The sequence below is a fragment of the Ammodytes marinus genome, assembly GCF_949987685.1.
Source record: "Ammodytes marinus genome assembly, chromosome: 9".
NCBI lineage: Eukaryota > Metazoa > Chordata > Actinopteri > Uranoscopiformes > Ammodytidae > Ammodytes > Ammodytes marinus.
In genome coordinates this window covers 13,194,696-13,215,090 of record NC_137213.1, presented here as the reverse complement: position 1 = coordinate 13,215,090, position 20,395 = coordinate 13,194,696, and the positions used below count along the sequence as shown (strand labels likewise).

The following is a 20,395-nucleotide window of genomic DNA, read 5'->3' as shown; positions in this document are numbered from 1 at the left end:
GAGGGTAAAGTGGGCGGGACTAAGTTTGATTAAATTTGCTAACGTCCAATTAACAAACGACGGCGAGAAGAGTGGTTTCCTTCACTTGAAACCATAGTAACTTAAACACAGTTTAGCATTGTCAACAACAATAATAAACTCAGGTTAAAACTCTGATTGTTATTTACCTTATTTTGGCGAAGTCGTATAGCATAGCATAACAGGTTCTTCTGTCGGAAGTTAGCTGGAAGGCTAGCAAGAACTCGGCTTCTGTTGAGTGGAAATGTTCAAGGCTAAAATTCTGTTTGTTGGTCCCAATAAGGTGCGTAAATGCATTTCCACCCTATACTATCTATGCTGTATGCACACTGTAGCGTAGCTTAACACTGTCACACCTCGATACAAAACTATTCAGATCAGTTTTAACAGTGGAAGTGTAATACAGCCATTCCATTACTTATATTAGCTTATGTTACGTTAGCTAATAGCCCCAATTACGCTTGATGCTCAACAGCTCCATATTTGTTATCAGAGTAGTCTGCTGTTTCGGACGTCCGTTTGTGACAAACCGTTTTTAAACATAGGATCGTCCTCCTTTCACAGCAGGATGAAGCAAAGGTGTCATTAATAAAATGTTGGATGACTCCACGCCATGTCCCAGTGTGAGCCTTGGCAGCATTATCACAGAGCCCTGGCTGCAACTAGTACATCACATGCATTCTTCATTAGTACTTAAACCTGCAGTGTGTAGAATTTTGGGTTTTATTTCCTAGCAGATTTTGTGGAAAGTAATTATAATATCCATAAGTACATTTAATTTAGTGCATAATAGCTGATCTTTTTTTTTAATTATTATTGTTTCCCTTAGAAAGGGTCTCATATATGTCCATATTTCTGCATATTTTGGACCAAGACCTAGTGCCGCCATCTTGAAAGTGTCATCAATGTCATCAGGTGCATTGTTTAGAATTTAGAATTGTTCTTGTCCTTGAAGGCCACTGTAGCTTCTGTTATTATTCGAAAGTGTTGCATTCTAGAACTTACTAGAACTTTCTTGATGATGTCATATTACACACTGCACCTTTAACACCTGTGCTTATCCCTTCAATGACAACTAATTAAAGTGTCTGGACAATTACAAGTAAAATGACCATTTATAAAAACCTTTTTTGGATTGTTTATTTATGTACAGCTGATACGCATTATTTTTCTAGGTGATGAGACTATCCTAAAATCTTTCTTTCAGAGTGGTAAAACAGTTCTTGCGAATGCCATCTCGGACATAAATGAAAGTGTGGGAGGTGAATACAGACCGACTCAAGGTGTAAGGTACAAAACCTATCAAACCAGATGGTAGTTTACACCAAAACTCATTACATTCTTCAGGTGGATGGAAACAATCCAACAGAATAATTTTTCAATTTATTAAAGGATTTACATTTTCTAAGCATTTGATGAAATGCAATTTTACATTTTTGACTTTAGCGGTTTTCTTTATTTTTTTTTCAAGGATACTCGAATTTGAATCCCAACCTGAAGGCGGCGGTGGCGAGTACAAGACATGCGAGGTCGAACTTTGGGACTGTTCAGGAAGTTTTAAGTAAGTCAAATATCATGAACATATTTTTAATGAGCAAAGGCTTACATATATCTTGAAAGAAAAAAAATAATCCTATATATTGATTTTATACAGATTTGAATTATGCTGGCCCGCACTGATGAAAGACGCCAACGGTGTGGTGATCGTCTTTAATCCCGATGATCCAGAAAACCTCAAAGAAATACAGACGTGGCATAACATGTTTATCAACTCTCATGGTTTCCAGGACAACCAGTGTCTCCTCATAGCTCACCACAAGCCAGGCAGCGCAGTAGGAGATGGACGGCTGCCTTTAGGTATGTCCACTCCAGGAATCCAAAAAGCATATTGTACAAGTTATTATTGCTATTAATATGCCAACGTGTTCATTCTTTGTGGTACAGCCTCACCATTGGGAAAACTGCCACTTATTCACACCAACCTGGAGGAGGAATCAGAAAGTGCGAGGAAAGCTTTCCGCGGATACCTGGGAAATGTTGTAAATGCGATGTCTGAAAGTCGAGAGCGAGAGGAGATGTCTATCATTACGTAGCAGCAAAATGTCATACCTTGCACATAACATTTTATATTTGTTCTATTGTTGGGTGTTTTTTTTCTGAAGTTTGTTGTAAATGAAATATGACCTCACTCAAATGAACACTCAAGAAACATTAAATATATTCCTCTGACTATAGAGACTTTTATTTTAAACATTTAGTGCAGTTTGTTGAGAATTAGAAGTGTGTCAATTAGAAGTGCAATTAGTGAACGATAAGTGCAACATTTAGACATCGTATCCAACAATGCCTCCTTTGCCGATGCACTCTCCGATGTAGAACCACATCAGCACCTCAGTGGTGACGAGTCCATTCCTTAAGGCATCCTACGAAAACAAGACAAACAATTCCAATAAAGAAAAATGCTCAAAAGACAAGAGTCTAGTATTAAAGAATGAGTTGTGATAGTTTATATTTAAAGGGAAGACCAATAACCAACAACATGAGTAAATGCAGAGTAAGGAAAACACACACATTAAGCAGAGTAGTAGACCATGAAGGACTCACCTTCACTGTTGTTTGTCCCAGGCGTCCGGACTGGTAGCTCTTGATGAGACCCTTGGCAGCCTCTATGGCTTTGGGGATCTCAGAAGGGGAGGGTGGCACAAGCTCCACACGCGCGTAGTGCCAGAAGGTCGCTAGTCGGGGTTTGGTGAATGTGACAGCGGCTGCAAGTGACACAAACACACGTTTGTTGTGTTTTAACTGACGGCCAGCACGTTCAAAGGCCAATTACATGTATTTCTCTCAAAAGTAGGTATATCTTCCTGAAATATCACATATAAGAGCAAAACATGTTGCAGTGGTTGATTCGTGTATTGACATAGATAGACTATAAAAAAATAGTTTGACACCTGAGCCCAGCGCAGAGGTCACACAGCAGCTGCTGCTAACAAAGTGACATAGCCTACTAAATGATTTACGGTCAACTTCGCTGACTCTGTTTATTATTGGTAAGAACAACAAGAGCGAGTTAACTTACCACCGACTAATGTAGGTACTTTGGCAACGAGCTTCTGCACTGCCTGAGCCATGGTGAACAGAGGCGGAAAGAGGAAGAAAAGTGGCGCGTGATGCTTTCCGGGTCGGTCATTTCAAAATAAAAGCGTTCAGGAGGAAAAAGGGTGAAGCATATGTTGTAGTTTTCAAAATAATGGGGCTTGATTGAGGAGGATTAGGTTACGACAAGAGGCACATAATTGATGTGGGCCAATTTCTGTTGAGCTGAAAGAAATGCACAATATTTAAAAAACAATCAAAAATGATCTCATATGAATTCAAATGTCTCACTAAAGTGGCTTGAATAATTCTGGATTTTGATTTAAAAGTGTTACCGGGATAGTTTTATTTAATGTGGAATTTAATTAAATGTGCAACATGTAAAAAGTCTCCATAGAATGTTTGTTTGCACTATTTCCCTCAATCTTCATTTAGGCAAGGCAAGGCAAGGCAAGTTTATTTATATAGCACAATTCAGACACAAGGCCACTCAAAGTGCTTTACAGGGGCAAGATTAGAATACATAAAACACATTATAAAACATTTAAAAGCGAATAAAAGAAGCAAATAATAAAAAAAAAATTAAAACTCGATTTAAAAACACAATAAAAGAAGCAAATAAAATGAAAATTGCAAGTTAAAAAGGAAACAAAAAAGTCTTCAGACTCGATTTAAAAGAACTGAGAGTTGCAGCAGACCTCAAGTTCTCTGGGAGTTTGTTCCAGATTGTTGGTGCATAAAAACTAAAAGCTGCTTCTCCTCGTTTAGTCTTAACTCTAGGGACTGTAAGTAGACCTGTCCCAGACGACCTAAGGGCTCTGGACGGTTCATAACTTATCAGCATATCAGTAATGTATTTTGGCCCTAAACCATTTAGTGCTTTATAAACCAACATCAGAATTTTGAAATCAATTCTTTGAGTGACTGGAAGCCAATGTAAAGACCTCAGAACTGGGGTAATGTGATCCACCTTTTTGGTCCTAGTGAGTACTCGAGCAGCAGCGTTCTGAATTAGCTGAAGCTGTCTGATTGATTTTTTTGGAAGGCCAGCAAGGACACTGTTACAGTAGTCAAGTCTACTAAAGATAAATGCATGGACAAGTTTTTCTAAATCTTGCTGAGACATAAGCCCTTTAATTCTTGATATGTTTTTTAGGTGGTAGTAGGCTGATTTATTGATTGATTTTATGTGTTTCTTGAAATTCAAGTCGGAGTCTACAACAACACCAAGATTTCTGGCTTGGGGTGTAGTTTCTAACATAATGGATGTAAGCTGTGCGCTGACTTTTAATTGTTCATCTTTGGCACCAAAGACAATTACTTCAGTTTTATCGTTGTTTAATTGAAGGAAATTTTGGCACATCCAATCATTGATTTGTTCAATGCACTTACTCAGTGCCTGTATTGGACTGTAGTCTCCTGGTGATATGGTTATGTAAATTTGTGTGTTGTCTGCATAATTATGGTAGCATAATTTGTTCTTATTCATAATCTGAGCTAGTGGGAGCATGTAGATGTTAAATAGAAGAGGGCCAAGAATGGAACCTTGGGGGACCCCGCATGTAATATTTGTCCGCTCAGATGTGAAATTGCCTATTGACACATAGTAGTCTCTATCCTTTAAGTAGGATTCAAACCAGCTTAGTACAGTTCCCGAAAGTCCAACCCAGTTTGCTAGTCGATCTAGTAATATGCTGTGGTCAACTGTGTCAAAAGCGGCACTGAGATCCAGTAAAATTAAGACAGAACTTTTGCCACTGTCTGTGTTTAAATGGATGTCATTGAGGACCTTAACCAGAGCAGTCTCAGTACTGTGGTGTTGTCGAAATCCTGACTGGAAGACATCAAAGCAGTTATTCATTGCTAAGTAGTTATTTAGCTGTTGATAAACAGCTTTTTCAATGATTTTACTTAAAAATGGTAGGTTAGATATGGGCCTATAATTTTTCATGAGTGATGTATCTAGATTGTTCTTTTTTAAGAGTGGCTTGATGACTGCTGTTTTCAGGGCCTGTGGGAATACACCTGTCTGAAGGGACATATTGACAATTTGTAGAACATCTGAGGCCATACAGCTAAAAACAGTTTTAAAGAAGCCTGTGGGCAGAATGTCAAGGCAACAGGATGAGGAGTTCAGGTGTTGTATAATGTCCTCCAGGTTTTTGTGGTTTATAAGATAAAATTCTGTCATTGCATTTGAATTGATTTTAAGAGGGAACACATATGTTGAACTTGGTATTGATGCAGTGACAGCTTGTCTAATTTTGTGAATTTTCTCAGTAAAGAAGGAGGCAAATTCATTGCAGGCCCTCGTGGAAAGATGCTCAGACGCTACTGGCACAGGAGGGTTTGTTAATCTGTCGACAGTAGCAAACAGGGCACGTGCATTGTTGTTGTTTTTGGTGATGATGTCAGAAAAGAAAGAATGCCTTGCATTTCTCAGTTCTGAGTTAAACGTGCACAGTTTTTCTTTGAAGATGTCATAATGAACCTGGAGATTTGTTTTTCGCCACCTGCGTTCTGCTTTACGGCACTCTCTTCTTTCTATTCTGACCTGCAGGGCATTTCTCCAAGGAGATCTTTTCTTACCAGAGACAACCTTCATCTTAGTGGGCGCAATAGCATCTATAACACTTGTAAGTTTGCCGTTAAAGTTGTCTAAGAGCTCCTTAACTGAGTTACAGGGGAGGGGTGGTATCGAAGAAAATGCTTGAATGAATGTTTCACTGGTATTTTCTGTAATATACCGCTTTTTGATTACTTTTGACTGATCAATTGTGTGAACAGACATTGTACTCTCAAAAAATAAACAGGAATGGTCCGTGAGGGGACCCATATCTGCCACTGTTATGTCTGAAATGTTCATTCCTCTGGAAATGATAAGGTCCAGCGTGTGCCCTTTGTTATGAGTTGGTTTGTCAACATGCTGATTTAGTCCAAAGTTGTCAAGGACACAGCACAGTTCTTTCGCACATCTGTCCTCTGGTTTGTCAGTATGAATATTGAAATCTCCGACGATTAATACACAGTCAAACTCAGTACAGATTACAGACAGCAGTTCAGTAAATTCATCAAAAAAGCTTGCATTGTATTGTGGTGGCCGGTAGATATTGATGAAAATAGCTCTAGAGCAGTGGTGTCAAACATACGGCCCGCGGGCCGGATGCGGCCCGCGAGATGATTTAATCCGGCCCGCGACTTGTAGAGCACACATTTATGAGCATTTCAAAAAAAAAAGTAAGTCTCTAGCCCATTCCTGTGAGGAGATATGAATTTTTAAAGAAATAACCAAAATGCTCACTCCAGCCGCTAGGGGGCAGCCTAAATAAAAAAAAAGCACATTTTAGCAACGTGGGAAATGGTAAATGGCAATCTTGCTTCACCGCTATTAATGTTTCCTCCAGTGCTTTATGGCAAAGTAAAAACCAAAAAAATAAAAAATAAATAAAACAATTTTTATTTTTAGTGCTGAACAATTAATGTACTAGCAAGCGCGATGTGTCCGCGGCTCTGCACGTGCGAAACGAGCAGGAGCATGCTAGTGTAGGCCTACAAGATTTATTTCCTAATTTTCCATGCTGCTTTATTTTTATGTTTTAAATTGGGAAAAACGAATTCCAAAACAACCAATAACCTCTGTATTTAAAAATAAATCAAAACAGTAGAAGTTGCACTTTTATTAAATTTTATTTTGTACTGTCTGCATGTTTGCACAAAATGTGTCCCTGTACATATAGTAAACAAAATTGGACAACTGTAACGTCAGTGCCTGTTGTATTTGTGTATTCAAATAAACAGTTGTTTATTTCATTAGTGCGTATTGGCATCTTTGAGCAAAATACCCCCCAAATTTTTGCTGCGGCGCTGCGCGCCGCACCTCCTATTCCCATGGCCAGCAGCAACCTTTACTAAGACATTTCCTGGGGGGTACAGAGATCCCTTGTGATCCGTGATAATGTAGGTTACAAATGTAGACTGAGTGATAAAGCATATTACTGAAAAACAAAGCTAGAGATTTGGAGTTGATGTACGTTATTTTGCCATTATTGTACTGGTCCGGCCCACTTGAGATCAGAGAGGCTGTATGTGGCCCTCGAACCAAAATGAGTTTGACACCCCTGCTCTAGAGGCTGAATTTAACTGTAGAGCCACATACTCAAATGAATCAAAATTTCCATAAGACATCTTTTTGCATTGTAGAGATTCTTTAAACAGAATAGCAACCCCCCCTCCTTTTTTATGCACTCTGGATTCACTCACAAAATTGTAATTTGCGGGGGCAGACTCTATAAGAACAGCTGAGCTGTTATCTTGGTCTAACCAAGTTTCAGTTAAAAACATAAAATTAAGATTGTGCCTAGTAATAAGATCATTAATTAAAAATGTTTTACCTGCCAAGGATCTGATGTTTAATAAAGCTAAATTTAGTGTGTTCGAAGCATTGTCAGCCCGATTTATTTCAGCACACTGTGGCTGAAGAGGAATGCTTATCAGATTTGATACATTTACAGGATTTAAGAGTTTCCTGTTACTTGAGATACACTTTGAGAAACAGGGCCCCAGCTTATCCTGTGAGTCGTAGGCGTTAACTATGTAGCCGCGGCCCGGCACATATCAACAAGTGCTGACATCATCAGTCTCCCTCTCCCTAGCCTGATGATGATGACGTCGTGGTGGGATCAGAGGGGGTTTGCGTGGCGGGGTGAAGAGCCGGGCGCTGTGGCTTAGATTGGCGAGTTGAGGGGGACGTTGACTGCTGGGGGTACATATGATTTCCTTAAATCCCAGATCAGGAGAGGATGGAGAAAGGGTGGTTGTAGGAGAGAAACGAGGAGAGAGAGGTCGGCTTGGTGTTGACCTGCGTGGTCCAGGGGAGACGGGGATGGGTGGAGCCCCCTCCTCTCTGCCCTGATATCTCTCCTGGTCTGAGCTGTCATCTGGGGCCGGCAGTTGTCCTTCGGCGCTGCTGCTACGCTGTGCTATCTTCTTCTCCTGGGCCTTGTCCTTGGCACGAACAGATTGGTGACGTAGGACGTACATCACGTTGGATGTGAATAGTTTGACTCCAGCCTTATTTAGACAAAGTCCATCTGTCTTAAAAAGCTGCTTGCGGTTCCAGAAAATGTTAAAATTGTCAATAAAATGCACTGAGTGGTCAGGGCACACAGTTGAAAGCCATGTGTTCAGTGCTAACAGTCTAGTGAATCGCTCAGGTCCTCTTCTGATTGGTGGCAGAGGACCACTGATAAACACCTCAGCATTCAGTGAGCTGACCGTGTTCAGGAGATTCTTAAAGTCCTGTTTCAACATTTCAGACTCTTGTTTTACAACATCATTTGATCCGATGTGCAGAATGATGTTCTTTACAGTTGTGTGTGCAGCTGCAATTTCCAGGATTCTCTCTTCTAGGTCCGACACCATATCATTTGGAAAGCAGAGTACTTTGGTATCAACACTAAACATGCTTTTCATATCTCTAACAGAACAGTCTCCAACAATCAGGTTTTCAGGCCCGGTCGTTAGCTTGGTTAGCCCGGTTGTTAGCTCTCTCTGTGGCTCTTGGCTTTCGGGCCTTACCTTGTTGTGTGAAGGCGCTATGCTATCTTGGTCATCAGAGGGAAATCCAGGGACTTGCATCAGTGGAGTAAACCGGTTCGACACTTGCACACTTGTTTGCTGTGGAAGTTTGTTGTTGTTACCTCTCTCCCTTGCAGTAATCCATTGCTGCGGCCTCCGAGGCGCGGGGGTTGAGGAGGCACCGTGCCTGAGTGATAACGCAGGCCAGCCATCCAGATCAGTCATCTCATGGTGCTCGGCCCTGCCGGTTATCCGTCCTCCCTTTTCCAATCTCTTTGGCCTTCCACCAAGACGATTCCAGGGAGGGTTATCACTAACTTGGACACGGCCCTTTTGTTTCTTCATAGCCTTGTCGGTGCTAGTTAGCTGTGCGTTAGCTCGATCTTGTCCACTGTTTAAAGTCACTGATAGAGTGGTGTCGTTCCCACATAGTCCATTCACATCAATGTTCATTTCTATTCGATTCATTTTTGTTTCCAGTGCTGTAATCCTCTGTAGGAGTGTTTGATAGTCCTCGTTAGATAAGGGAGGCATCTTGCTGCTAATTAGCTTTAGCTGAGCGCCTCGCTTCCAGTCACCACAGGCTTGTCCTGTTGTTAGGCCCCCCCTCACGTTCTATTGAGAAGGTCGTAAAAGTGTCCAAAAATGCCTGTAGTATCTATAAAAGTAAAAATAAATTACAGTCCCTTTGATTTGTATGTATCCAGGACCTGCTGCTAAATTTATTATCGAGGAAAAATAAGAATGTGCAAAAAGTGCAAGAGGAGGAGAGAGCAAGCAGAAAAGCGTCTGCACAGTAGGAAAGCAGGAAGCCAGGTACAATGAAAAAGATTCAAAGGGTTTCAGAATAACTCGTTTGTTCAGATAATTTCTGTACACACAACTACATTTTGTACTTTTCTAATGATCTGATGATGATTTTCAATGATGTGATGAAGATCCAAAAATGGTCCTTCAAAGTGTTTGATTATCTGTATGTGTGTGCATGTGTCATGTGAAAGGGAGGAAAATATGGTGAGTAAAAGGGAAAGACAAAGGCTGCAGAGCCCAAATGTGGGCTGTGCCCACCCAATCAATTACATTTTTTATTTGTTTTAATTTTTTTTAGGTGGAAGTCCAGACCCACTATCGGACGGACCTGTTCAATCGCTGTTCAAGAAAATGTGAAATAAAATTCAGACAATTAATTAATACTAAAGAATATACCATTACCATGCATTGCTTCTAATTGTATTATTGGGTGGGCAGGACAGCCTGCCTCCAAGTTACCCACCCGCTTATAGTGGTCACTGGTCAGCAGAGCCGGTGTTGCGCCGAAAGCTGTGACCTGTCAGAATGTGTGACCCTAGAGGGCGCTGTTCTTATTGATTAACCCAGTCTCATAGTGAAATATAGGCTATGTAAAAACGTTGGTCCATTGCGCAAATCGTATAAGTTTCTCAAAATTGGCACTGAAATGGTCAGATTGTTTTAGGTGTTTTTTAAAGGTGAATAACCAACCTAGTTAGCCTACCCATCACAGTGAAATGATAGGCTATACCTTTTCCACTGCGCAGAGCAGTCATTTTAAATTGGAAGCAAACAACTTAACAATCTCTCAATTGCAGGGCTGTTTTTTTTAAACTATGTTTTCAGCTGTGGACCAACATAATTATTAAAACATTTCACTGTGAGACTGGGTTGTTATATGCTCACTACAGTCTATTGAAATCAGTTAAGAAATAAGAACAGCGCCCTCTAGGGTCACATATTCTGACAGGTCACAGCTTTCGGTGCAACACCGGCATGGCAAATCAGAACCACTGTTTAAGTGAATGGGGATGGGCTAATGGGGAATCTTTTGAACTTATAGATATCATTATGAAACTTTGCCAGTTGATTACTGACATTAAAACAAAAACTTTTTGTTTTACAGTATTTTTCAAAATGTGAAAAATCATCAATATCCCATCAATCAAACACAATCACACCATTGTTTATTTATATTTTAAATGTTTTGATGATAAATAATACTACATTAGTATTTATCAACACAAAATTAGCTACTGTGATAGTATAGATTAGAATAAAAATTACAAAGCCCCAAAATCTAGATGTTGGAAGAAAACAAAGTCCATTTGTTTATAAATTTTGAAAACAAAACAAGTGGCCAACTGCCTGAAGCCTTTCCTAATCACAGTTCAAATTTGATCAATAACCCATAGAAAATTAATTTTTTACACATTTACATTTCATGTGCCATGGACCAAAAGTGTCCTTTTGGAGTCTCCAGCTGGTATTTTAGGAAACGGCTAGACATTTCCTTGGAAAAAACTGTGTAAAAAATTCATTTTCTATGGGTTATTGATCAAATTTGAACTGTGATTAGGAAAAGCTTCATATATCAGGCAGTTGGACACTTGTTTTGTTTTCAAAATTTAAAAACAAATTGACCCTGCTTTTGTCCAACATCTAGATTTTGGGGCTTTGCAGATATGCAAATGTATGCATCATTAGTAAGATATTGATGATTTTTCATATTTATTCAAACTTTTTGGAAAATACTGTAATACAAAAAGTCGCTGTTTTAATGTCAGTAATCAACTTGCAAAGTTTCATAATGATATCTATAAATTAAAAAAATTCCCTATTAGCCCACCCCCAATGGTTTTGATTTGCTCTATCGGCCCGCTGTAGCTTTCCAGCAGCTAGTTGACCAGGTTGTCCACCCAGGTTGGGATCCTGGAAGGTCCTGGATATCATTTCTGGTGAACAACCTTTTACAACGCTCCATGTCTGTTTTTTAAAAAAAAGGGGTTTTGCCCCCTAGGAATTATGTAAATGTAAATTATCATACAATAAAAGGAATACAATGTTTTGGTAGATAGTTAATAGCTTAATAATTGAATCAGTTCATCTGTGAGGTAATCCGAGGTTAACTGATCACGTAACGTTCAAGTCCATGGCATGCACAGTGTGTATTGAGTTTATTTAAAAATATTTGAAAATGGGGCTGCCCTCAGTTGCCTATGCACTGTGTATAGTCTATAGCCTATTGCAGCCTCGTCTGTGGAAACAAAGATAACTGGACAACAGAGTTCTTCTGCTTCGTTCCTCTCACTGCATTTAAATGAATTCATTATATTACAGAAAAATGTGTCCCGTAAAAGAAAAAGAGCACCAAGCCCATCCCAGAGGACCCTGCATAATATTGTATTTCAAATTTATATTTCTATGGAAAAGCCATCTTCAATAGCTTCTAATCCATCCGACACAGTGTCTCCAAATGATTTGTTCACAAAAAATTCCTCAGATTTAGCCTCTTAATTTTCCTCTTAAAGTGCACCAGATTCATGCATTTCACTTTAAAAAGGTAAAAAAAAATCTCCCGGGGGGGCATACCAACGGACCCCCTAGTAGGGTTGTGACCTCGGCTGGCTACTATTTTCACCCAGCTGGACATCAGAGGCAATAGTGGCAAAAAGACTATATACGTATCTATATAGTGTGTATAGTATATAGCTCTGGACTACCACCATCCAGGTTGCCCAGTCCCAAAGCTTTCTCTTCAATCAGCTCAGGCTGCCTAATACTGCGATAAAAAAAAGATACATTATGTTGTATATAATGTATATTATATGTTATTCATAAACATTTTGGAAAAAAAACATGCAAGAATCAAATCTCTCACACAGCAATACTCAAAGTGTATTTGCATATTGTGTTCTACACAAAATAAATGTGCCAAAAAGCAGACGCAGAGATCTTACAAGGGCAAAAAAATTCTGCTCGCGAGCTCTGCGCTCGCATCTTCGGTCTCTCTGCCCAGTGTGCCCACCTAAAATTGTGCCCACCCTAATCTAACTGTCTAGAACCGGGCCTGAAAGGCTGTATCTTTTGCATGAGTAATCCTACAGTATGGTCATGTGTGTGCGTGCACCTTTTGTGTTATTACATGGATGACTACATCATTAGTCACTCACCTCTGACTCACCCTGCAGCCCGATTTCTTTTTAAATGGTGCAATAACAATGTACCAACAAGAATGCAGGTTGGACCAACATTTTCCAGGCAATCACCCAATGGTGCCATCTGTTTCTGTTTTACAGTTTTTAACATAGTGTTCATTTACTGCATACCTGCAATATATTGTATATACTTGGGAAGACACTTTTAATAAGAGCCTTATTTAAAAAGGACATTTACAGTTGGTACATGGTTGTGAGTGTAATACGTCATTTGAGAAGTTCTTCAATATTCTTAAAATGTTCTCACCCTTTTTTCAACAGTACAGAGCAGAGACAAGACTGAGAGCAGCTTCCCTGCTGTAGTGGACGTGTAGTGATTTCAAAGGATAAATCACTAGAGGGAGCTCTCTGTTACAATATCAAATAGAACTGGGAGGAAGTGTTTTTGCTTGAAACTCCATAAGATGGTTGGCAAATTCGGTTACAAAGACCATAGCTATCCTTACATGTCCTTATACTAAGCTAATACAATTCACTCCTAGCTCCAGTATTGATATGGAGCAGTATTTTTCCAATGAGTGGTTCCCATGTTTGTTATTTCCATTTTGGTTCTTTGCATATCTCCTAAAATGTAGAACTATTTCTTCAAAGTGAGATGAGAATACAATTGAAGATGGAACGGAACATAGCAGTGAAAATGTACTTGTTGGCTTTAGCTTATATCACATTTAATCAGACTAACTTCCCGAAAACTCCTTCAGGGGAATTGAATTGCTTTGATAACAGAAAATAAGAAGGCAATTTCGTGGAGAATAGAAGTCGGAGCCTTTGTGCCCGTCAGATATCCCTATCACCCTAGAGCATATAATACTCATTCAATAGTGATGTGTCGGTTCCACTCTGTGAGGCAGAAGGACAGTGTGAGTCATAGATAGAATTGAAAATAACAGACAGACGGGATGACAAAAAGAGACAGGAAAAAGGAGGCTACTGCGACTGAGTAGATCTTGCCTTTCATGGTCTAAAACTGCCACAACGAGCAGATTGAAGATGAAAACAAATGACATCACTACCTCAGCATTGGCAATCAACACAAACACACACTCATTTGGTGGTGGAGCAGCCGTAACATGCCATATACTCCGTCTTATAGCCCTCCAGGGTAGGAAAGCAAATAAGGACATTTCTTCCCCTGGAAGTGTTAAGCTGATTGCCAAGACTGAGGTGATGAAGTCATTTGTTCTAATCTCACACTTAATTTAACTTCAGACTTTGAGACACCAATCAGATACTTTCATTGAATTCTTCTTCCTTTTCTTCCTAATTATCATCTTGTATCCTAATCGGTCTTCCCCTTCCTTTTTCTCTATCTTATTCTCCCCCTCTCTCTGGCCCTGTTCGGCTCTGCTATCTTGTATTCACAAATCTGTCCTTTTTCTAGATAGGACAGAAACTGGCTGCTGCTCCCAACTTGTATACCAATCTATCCTCTGATTAGAATCCTCTTCCCTAGTTTGCAAACTTCATCTGTGACCATACAGCTAGATAAAAGGATTATTGTCTGCATTTGCCTATTGGATGAGGCTATAATACCCCAAATGAGACGCAAATCTGCAAGTACTTTTGTATTTAAAAAAAGATGTGTATTGAATCGTGCATTTGTGTTTTTGTACAAAGGGTTGATAAAAATGAGCACAATAGTCAAGCCAGCGCTGCAGCTTCCTGCAGGTTCAACTCCTTGTTTTGTTCCACAACTTTACTGTTTTGGTTCAATCTCACTGCTCTCACCAGTGTAATTTCCAGCCACAGCAGGCAGTGGTTTTCATTGAAAAAGCTCTTAACCGTCTGAGGTCTTGGGGTATTTTCTCCGATTTTACATACTTCTATAAATACCTATTTCAAATGTGCAAGAAGATAAATTATACCAAAGGGTTTTATATGGAAATGTTCAGAACACATTAGGCCTCTGTTTTCTGAGGTCTACTTATGTCCTAGACCATTATGTATATAAATAATTGGCTTAAATGCTGAAAAATGAATTGCAATTTTTGAAAAACCTGAACATTTGTGTGAAAGAAGAACCTTTAGTCATCCTGTTGAGTTGTTTCGGCTCTTGAAATTGCTTCTCCTAAGCCTTAGCTTCAAAAATGCAGTGGAAACTTTCCAAAACACAGTAGGGGAGTGCACAAAATATGACTAATATAAAATTTGGTCTAGACGCTTTTTGGTAGAAATGTTGTCTCTACTTTCAAAAAACATTAGGAAATTAGACTGAATGAAGACTTTGAACCACATATGATGATTCATGGGATGTATACTAATAAAAGAGGAAGCATCACAATTTTTTTTTCAAACAAAGTAAATATAAAAACAATAATAACAAACTACTTTCACACTACACTGTGTTCCAAATTATTATGCAAATTGGAATTAAGTGTCATAAACATTTAATTTTTTGTATTTCATTTTAACTCATGGATGGTATTGTGTCTCAGGGCGCTTTGGATCATTGAAATCAATCTCAGACACCTGTGATAATCAGTTTGCTAAGTAAGCCCAGTCAAAGGAAATACTTAACAAGGACGTTCCACATTATTAAGCAGGCCACATGTTTCAAGCAATATGGGAAAGAAAAAGGATCTCTCTGCTGCCGAAAAGCGTCAAATAGTGCAATACCTTGGACAAGGTATGAAAACATTCGATATTTCACGAAAACTTAAGTGTGATCATCATACTGTGAAGAGATTTGTGGCTGATTCAGAGCACAGATGGGTTAGTTCGGATAAAGGTAATATGAGGAAGGTTTCTGCCAGACATCAAGAGTTGCAGTTCTTGGTAAAGTCTCTGGTCACACTGGGAAGTGAGGTCCATCTGTGCGTCCTCAGGGAAATAGACAGTGCTAGAAACTCAGTAAGGCAAGCCAGGATTTTTTTGTTTTATCACCGTTTCATACACAGAGGCAATTCAAAGTGCTTTAAAGAAGAAAAAAATAATACAGAAATAAAAGAGGGAGAGAATAATTGAAAAGTCAGGTAAGGTAGCCTATCTGTATAGTAACATGTAACATGTAAAGCATTTTAGGATATTTGTAAATCCAATTTTATTATTATAGTCTGTTTTGCGTAATATAACCTATTATGTATCATTCAGGTCCTAAGTAGCCTGTACATTTGAACAATAAATGTGTCAAATAGCCTACTCTGGTGCATCATTGCAAAAAGTAGGCTACATTTGTTTCAGTAAATAAAAAATCGTAAAAACACAAGTTTATTGGATATTCAGCTCCGGAAAAGATCAAGAGACCACTTCAAATGTTATTTTCAATAAGTAATGTAGAGATAAAGATTTAAGAAAAATTCAGACTGGCCTCTTAATTTTTTCCGGGGCTGTATATCTGTTTAACATTTTAAAGTGAACTTTGTCAGTCTGTCAATGTTACTGTCTTAATATGGGTTACGTAATTTATTTACGTTGTTAACGTAGCTTACGTTGACTTGCGTGACGGACGTAGTGCTAGTTCATTCCGGTTCTGTGCAGGTGGTTGCTGTTGGAAGTCACTCACGATAAAGTTTGATAACCTATTATGAAAGTGAAAAGCTGTAATGACAACTGCTGATTTTGTTAACACACACTGACACTGGGTAGTATTGACAACGCAAGAAAGTTAATTCTGAATTATTTTCATGTGTGCTTTATTGTTTTATAAAAATTAATCGAATTAGCATTATGCTAATTGATGCGGGGCGCAACCTCACTTCCGGTTAGCTGAGGCTTATACCAATTTTTTTCGTTTTATAGGCCTATATCAGGGTTTGAAGCATGGACCTGTTATACAAGTTTTGAAGCAGGCACGGAGATGGACCCAAACGCAGAGACAGCAGGAAGGTAGGCCTAAACAAAAACTACACTGGCAAACTGTAAAACTGTCACACAACACTATGAAGGTAGACAAGGCAGCTACAGACAACACACAAAAGGAAGTCAAGGACTTGAATAGTCTAAGGCCTTGTTCCCAATAGATAGATGCATCAGGTGAGCATGGCGTGCATCTTTTTAATTAGGTTCCCATGTTAACAGGTGACACCGTTTACATGGCTCGCATCTCAGTGCTTCCCAGAGGCGTGTTTGGCGCGACACTGCTGCTTTAGAAAACAGTGAAAATGATCTGTTTGACGTCTTACAAGCAACAAACTTGGTAAAGGCATACACATTTTTAACAATATGATTGATGTTTTTCTTTTTGTGCGTTTTTGCTCCCTTATTTTGGTACCCTTTTCGATTTTTGACAGTGGAAATGCAAATAATGCATGCTTCGCCGCACCGTATCGAACTGCACCGCTCATTGAAGTGTTTCCTGTTTGTGCTTATGTGCACATTGTGAACCGATACAGCACCTCAATTCACTCACTGTTGGTGTGCTCGGTAATTCCAGTAATTTACGCGGTTGCTGATCCCGCTGTCTGTTTCTGGTTCTGTTTTATGGCTCTCCCGCTGATCTGCTAATGGCTGATGTCATGGCGTCGGTGTGCCTGCTGATAATATATGCTTCTGCTGTCAACATGCAGCATTGTGCATTTGACTTAATTGTGAATCACGTTCTTGTAGTACTAGTGACTGAGCTAATTTTTTCTTGTGCTACATGCAATATGATGTTTTGTCATGTTATGTATTTGCGATACATTTACCCCCTGGGCGGTTGCAGTTGTTTTGGGGAGAGGGTCCCATTGAGTCATTCAGTGCTGGACAGTGCTCAAGCTGTCTGGGGGGCACGGGAGAAAAATAAATAAATAAAAATGGATCCACATGCATGTGGTGGGGCATCAGCGTGTGAAGTCACAATGCTTTATGGTTTAACGCTTCCAAATCCTTGTTAAGATTTAAGTAGTTTCATTATGTGATTTAAATTATGACTACCACATCTCACCCAGGGGACTTTATTTATTTAAACATTTAGAGGCCTGTAAAGACACACATTTACTTGCATGTCTGGCCTAGTGAGCAATTTATTACAGTCTCCAATGTTGGGAACATTGCTGGTTTTCTCAACTAAAAGAGCACCCTGAGCCATACTATCAATTTTTTTCCACTGGAAGGACACCATAGTGGGCTTTTTATCATTGAGGGCACGTTGAAAAAAAAATCTTCCAAACTAGTCCACTATAGAGGGCATTTCATTGTGTTTAATCTACTGTCTGGGCATAGGAGAGGACACTTTTGCAGCATTTTTCTATGGATGGCAACGTCTTGCACAGAACCCATTCTATTGTTTTGTTGTAACATAAATATGTACAATATAGTAAATTAAACACAGCTTCTGTTAAGTCTTCTGCACTTGCTGCCACCTTTGCTGCTGGTATTCATATATTTCTTCAAAAGGTATTTCATATGCCCCTCCTCCACCTCAGCATTCATATGTCGGCTGAGTTTAAGCTCCCCTTAGGTGAAAATTATATATATTGTCATATCTCTGCTGTGTTTGTTTTTTTCTTTCAGGGTAGTGTTGAAGTCAGAGCCTATAGCATCTGTTTGCACACTCTGTTTTCAAAGAATGTATTTACATTTTCAGGTAGAGCCATGAGCTTGTCCATAAACAATGAGCTTCAATTATACCTTTTCAGCTTTGCAACAAATCAAGTAAATCACTGAAAGGTCGAAGCCACTGCACCCAGCACACGAGTTTAGAAAACTAAACATCTCAAATAGAGAAAAACCGCAGCAGAGCACAGCCATCATTTTAATTCATGTGAAGCGCACTCTGGAACCAATTAAATTGCCTAAGATGCCTCTGACTGTATATTATTTATCTTATCCTGGTTGACTGAGAGAATATTCAAACATATACAAAATATCAGATATGCCCGGACATGACCTTAAATCTGAGTCATTCCACATCAGATATTTAAAACTTTTTCTGTTACGGAGTTTGGAGCCTTTTGGCGCAGGCGACAGTCGGAGTGTTCAATCTATACCTAAAGATCGCTTCAGTAGACATAGCATCAGGCTCATCAGGTTGTCCTGATCCATACTTGTGCAATCTTAAAATAGTCATATCATGTTTTAATAATTGAGCATGTTGGCCCAGTTAAGTTACATAGATATGGTTAAGTAAAGTGTCAGTGTGGTGTGGACATGTATGTGAATCTCAATCTACCCTAATGATCGACATTTGAGAGTCTGCATGCTGAGTTCGATTCAGAGCAGAGGCTGTCACAAACAAGCTTGACACACACATTTAAATGATTTATTCTCTAATTGAACACAGATTGTATTTAATACAGTACATGCACACACACATATAGTGAGGCACACACAAACACACACACACACACACACACACACACACACACACACACACACACACACACACACACACACACACACACACACACACAGCTGCTGCGGTTTCTCTCAGTTATGGAAGATGATCCGTTGTCACGCGAATGGGCTTCTCCTTCAGTATAACATTACATCTGTGTTTTATACCAGCAAGAAAAACTGATACCATGCGATGCATTTCTGTTGTGAGTTTACAAGGTCAGTGTGGAAATAGAGCCTATGCAGCTGGCATGAATTTACAGTTTGTGATTGTGGGAAGTGGTATACTGTGTGTTAAAAGTACAAGTAAAAATGCAACAACGAGCCCAAACTGGACAATGATTTTTCATAAGGGGTGACAAGCCAAAAACAGTATGTATTTTAATCTTTAACAGTGAAATGCATTAAACAAGCTTATAAAATGTTGTTTTAAGTAAAAGCGTAATCCAACAAGTAACCACAAACTACGGATCTCCAGATAAATGTAGTAAAGTAAAAATTACAAAAAGTAGTAGCATAAAATACTGAACTAATTCCCTCAAAACTGCACTTGAGTAAATGTACTTATGTTGTACTATCCATCAAAAGTAAACCAAGTGTAGTTTTTGTAGTTTGACCCATGTACTATTCTCAATTATCATGCATAGTCATGGGTGAGTGTAATGTCATGCTGTTGTAAATGCTGAAAAAGTAACTGAATGAAGACACGTCAAACATTTATTGAAATGCATCACATGACTTTAAGGACACCAAAAGGAGTCTTCCTTGAAGCTTTCGTGCAGTGCGATGTAGAGAGAACAACTGGAAAAACTCTGCTCCTGTGATCTTTTTAGTTAAACCAAACCAGCAGAAGCAGATTTCCTCCATCACAAGCTTTACAGCGAGAGGTTTAAATTCAGAGAGGATGTGTGTGGCTACGTTTATGTGAGTTCTGTGCTTCCTCCGCTCACAACGAAGGATGATTACGCTCCTGGAGAACGGCCTTGATGGGGCTTTGTGGGAAGAGTGTAATGGCCATTAGGAAACAACACTCATAAGCCAGCTGTATTGCTGCCCATACAACAGTTCAGAGACATACATTTACAGCACACAACACACTGGCTTCATTTAGAAAATACGTAGTAGTGTCCTTGTCATTTGTAGGGTTGCGCATGGCGATCTGTAGTTGGTTCTAGAGGGCCTAACTCCGGTTCCTGCTGAACTGAGCCAGTGCTTTTAAATCAAATAACTGTTATCAGCTCAGTAGGCACTGGAGGTTGAGCCCAGGCACCTGCACCACCTCCCTTCCACCACAGGGGGAAGCAGACGACAGGTTTACTGCCAAAGGAAGTCTAGACAACAAGGGCAGATAATGCAGATTAGTCAAAATCTTTATTTACCTAAACAGAAGATTCTTCTCAAGTGCAACTTTAAAAATCTATAAGACTAGAATAAAACACATA

At 39.4% G+C, this 20,395-nt stretch overlaps 2 protein-coding genes across 2 annotated transcripts; one reads left to right on the top strand and one right to left on the bottom strand.

Moving 5' to 3' along the window:
- The first annotated feature begins 112 nt into the window (after positions 1-112).
- On the top strand, positions 113-2,258 carry ift22 (intraflagellar transport 22 homolog (Chlamydomonas)). Its single transcript, XM_080034239.1, has 5 exons — positions 113-301; positions 1,226-1,308; positions 1,490-1,579; positions 1,673-1,875; positions 1,963-2,258. The coding sequence occupies exons 1-5, from the start codon at positions 263-265 to the stop codon at positions 2,109-2,111; spliced, it is 564 nt and encodes a 187-aa protein (XP_079890365.1). The 5' UTR covers positions 113-262; the 3' UTR covers positions 2,112-2,258.
- LOC307255550 (ATP synthase subunit g, mitochondrial-like) lies at positions 2,235-3,197 on the bottom strand. The gene is made up of 3 exons (XM_080034240.1): positions 3,098-3,197; positions 2,623-2,783; positions 2,235-2,441 (listed from the first exon to the last, which is right to left on the bottom strand). Exons 1-3 carry the CDS (start codon positions 3,147-3,149, stop codon positions 2,343-2,345), a joined length of 312 nt encoding a protein of 103 aa, XP_079890366.1. The 5' UTR covers positions 3,150-3,197; the 3' UTR covers positions 2,235-2,342.
- Positions 3,198-20,395: the final 17,198 nt, after the last annotated feature.

Coding starts and splice junctions, on each gene's coding strand:
- ift22 (XM_080034239.1), top strand. CDS start 263: ATGTTCAAGGCTAAAATTCTGTTTGTTGGTCCCAATAAG. Junction 1,309..1,489: donor AGACCGACTCAAGGTGTAAG/GTACAAAACCTA, acceptor TTTTTTTTCAAG/GATACTCGAATTTGAATCCC. Junction 1,876..1,962: donor AGATGGACGGCTGCCTTTAG/GTATGTCCACTC, acceptor TTTGTGGTACAG/CCTCACCATTGGGAAAACTG.
- LOC307255550 (XM_080034240.1), bottom strand. CDS start 3,149: ATGGCTCAGGCAGTGCAGAAGCTCGTTGCCAAAGTACCTACATTAGTC. Junction 2,784..3,097: donor AGTACCTACATTAGTCGGTG/GTAAGTTAACTC, acceptor TGTCACTTGCAG/CCGCTGTCACATTCACCAAA. Junction 2,442..2,622: donor TGGGACAAACAACAGTGAAG/GTGAGTCCTTCA, acceptor TTGTTTTCGTAG/GATGCCTTAAGGAATGGACT.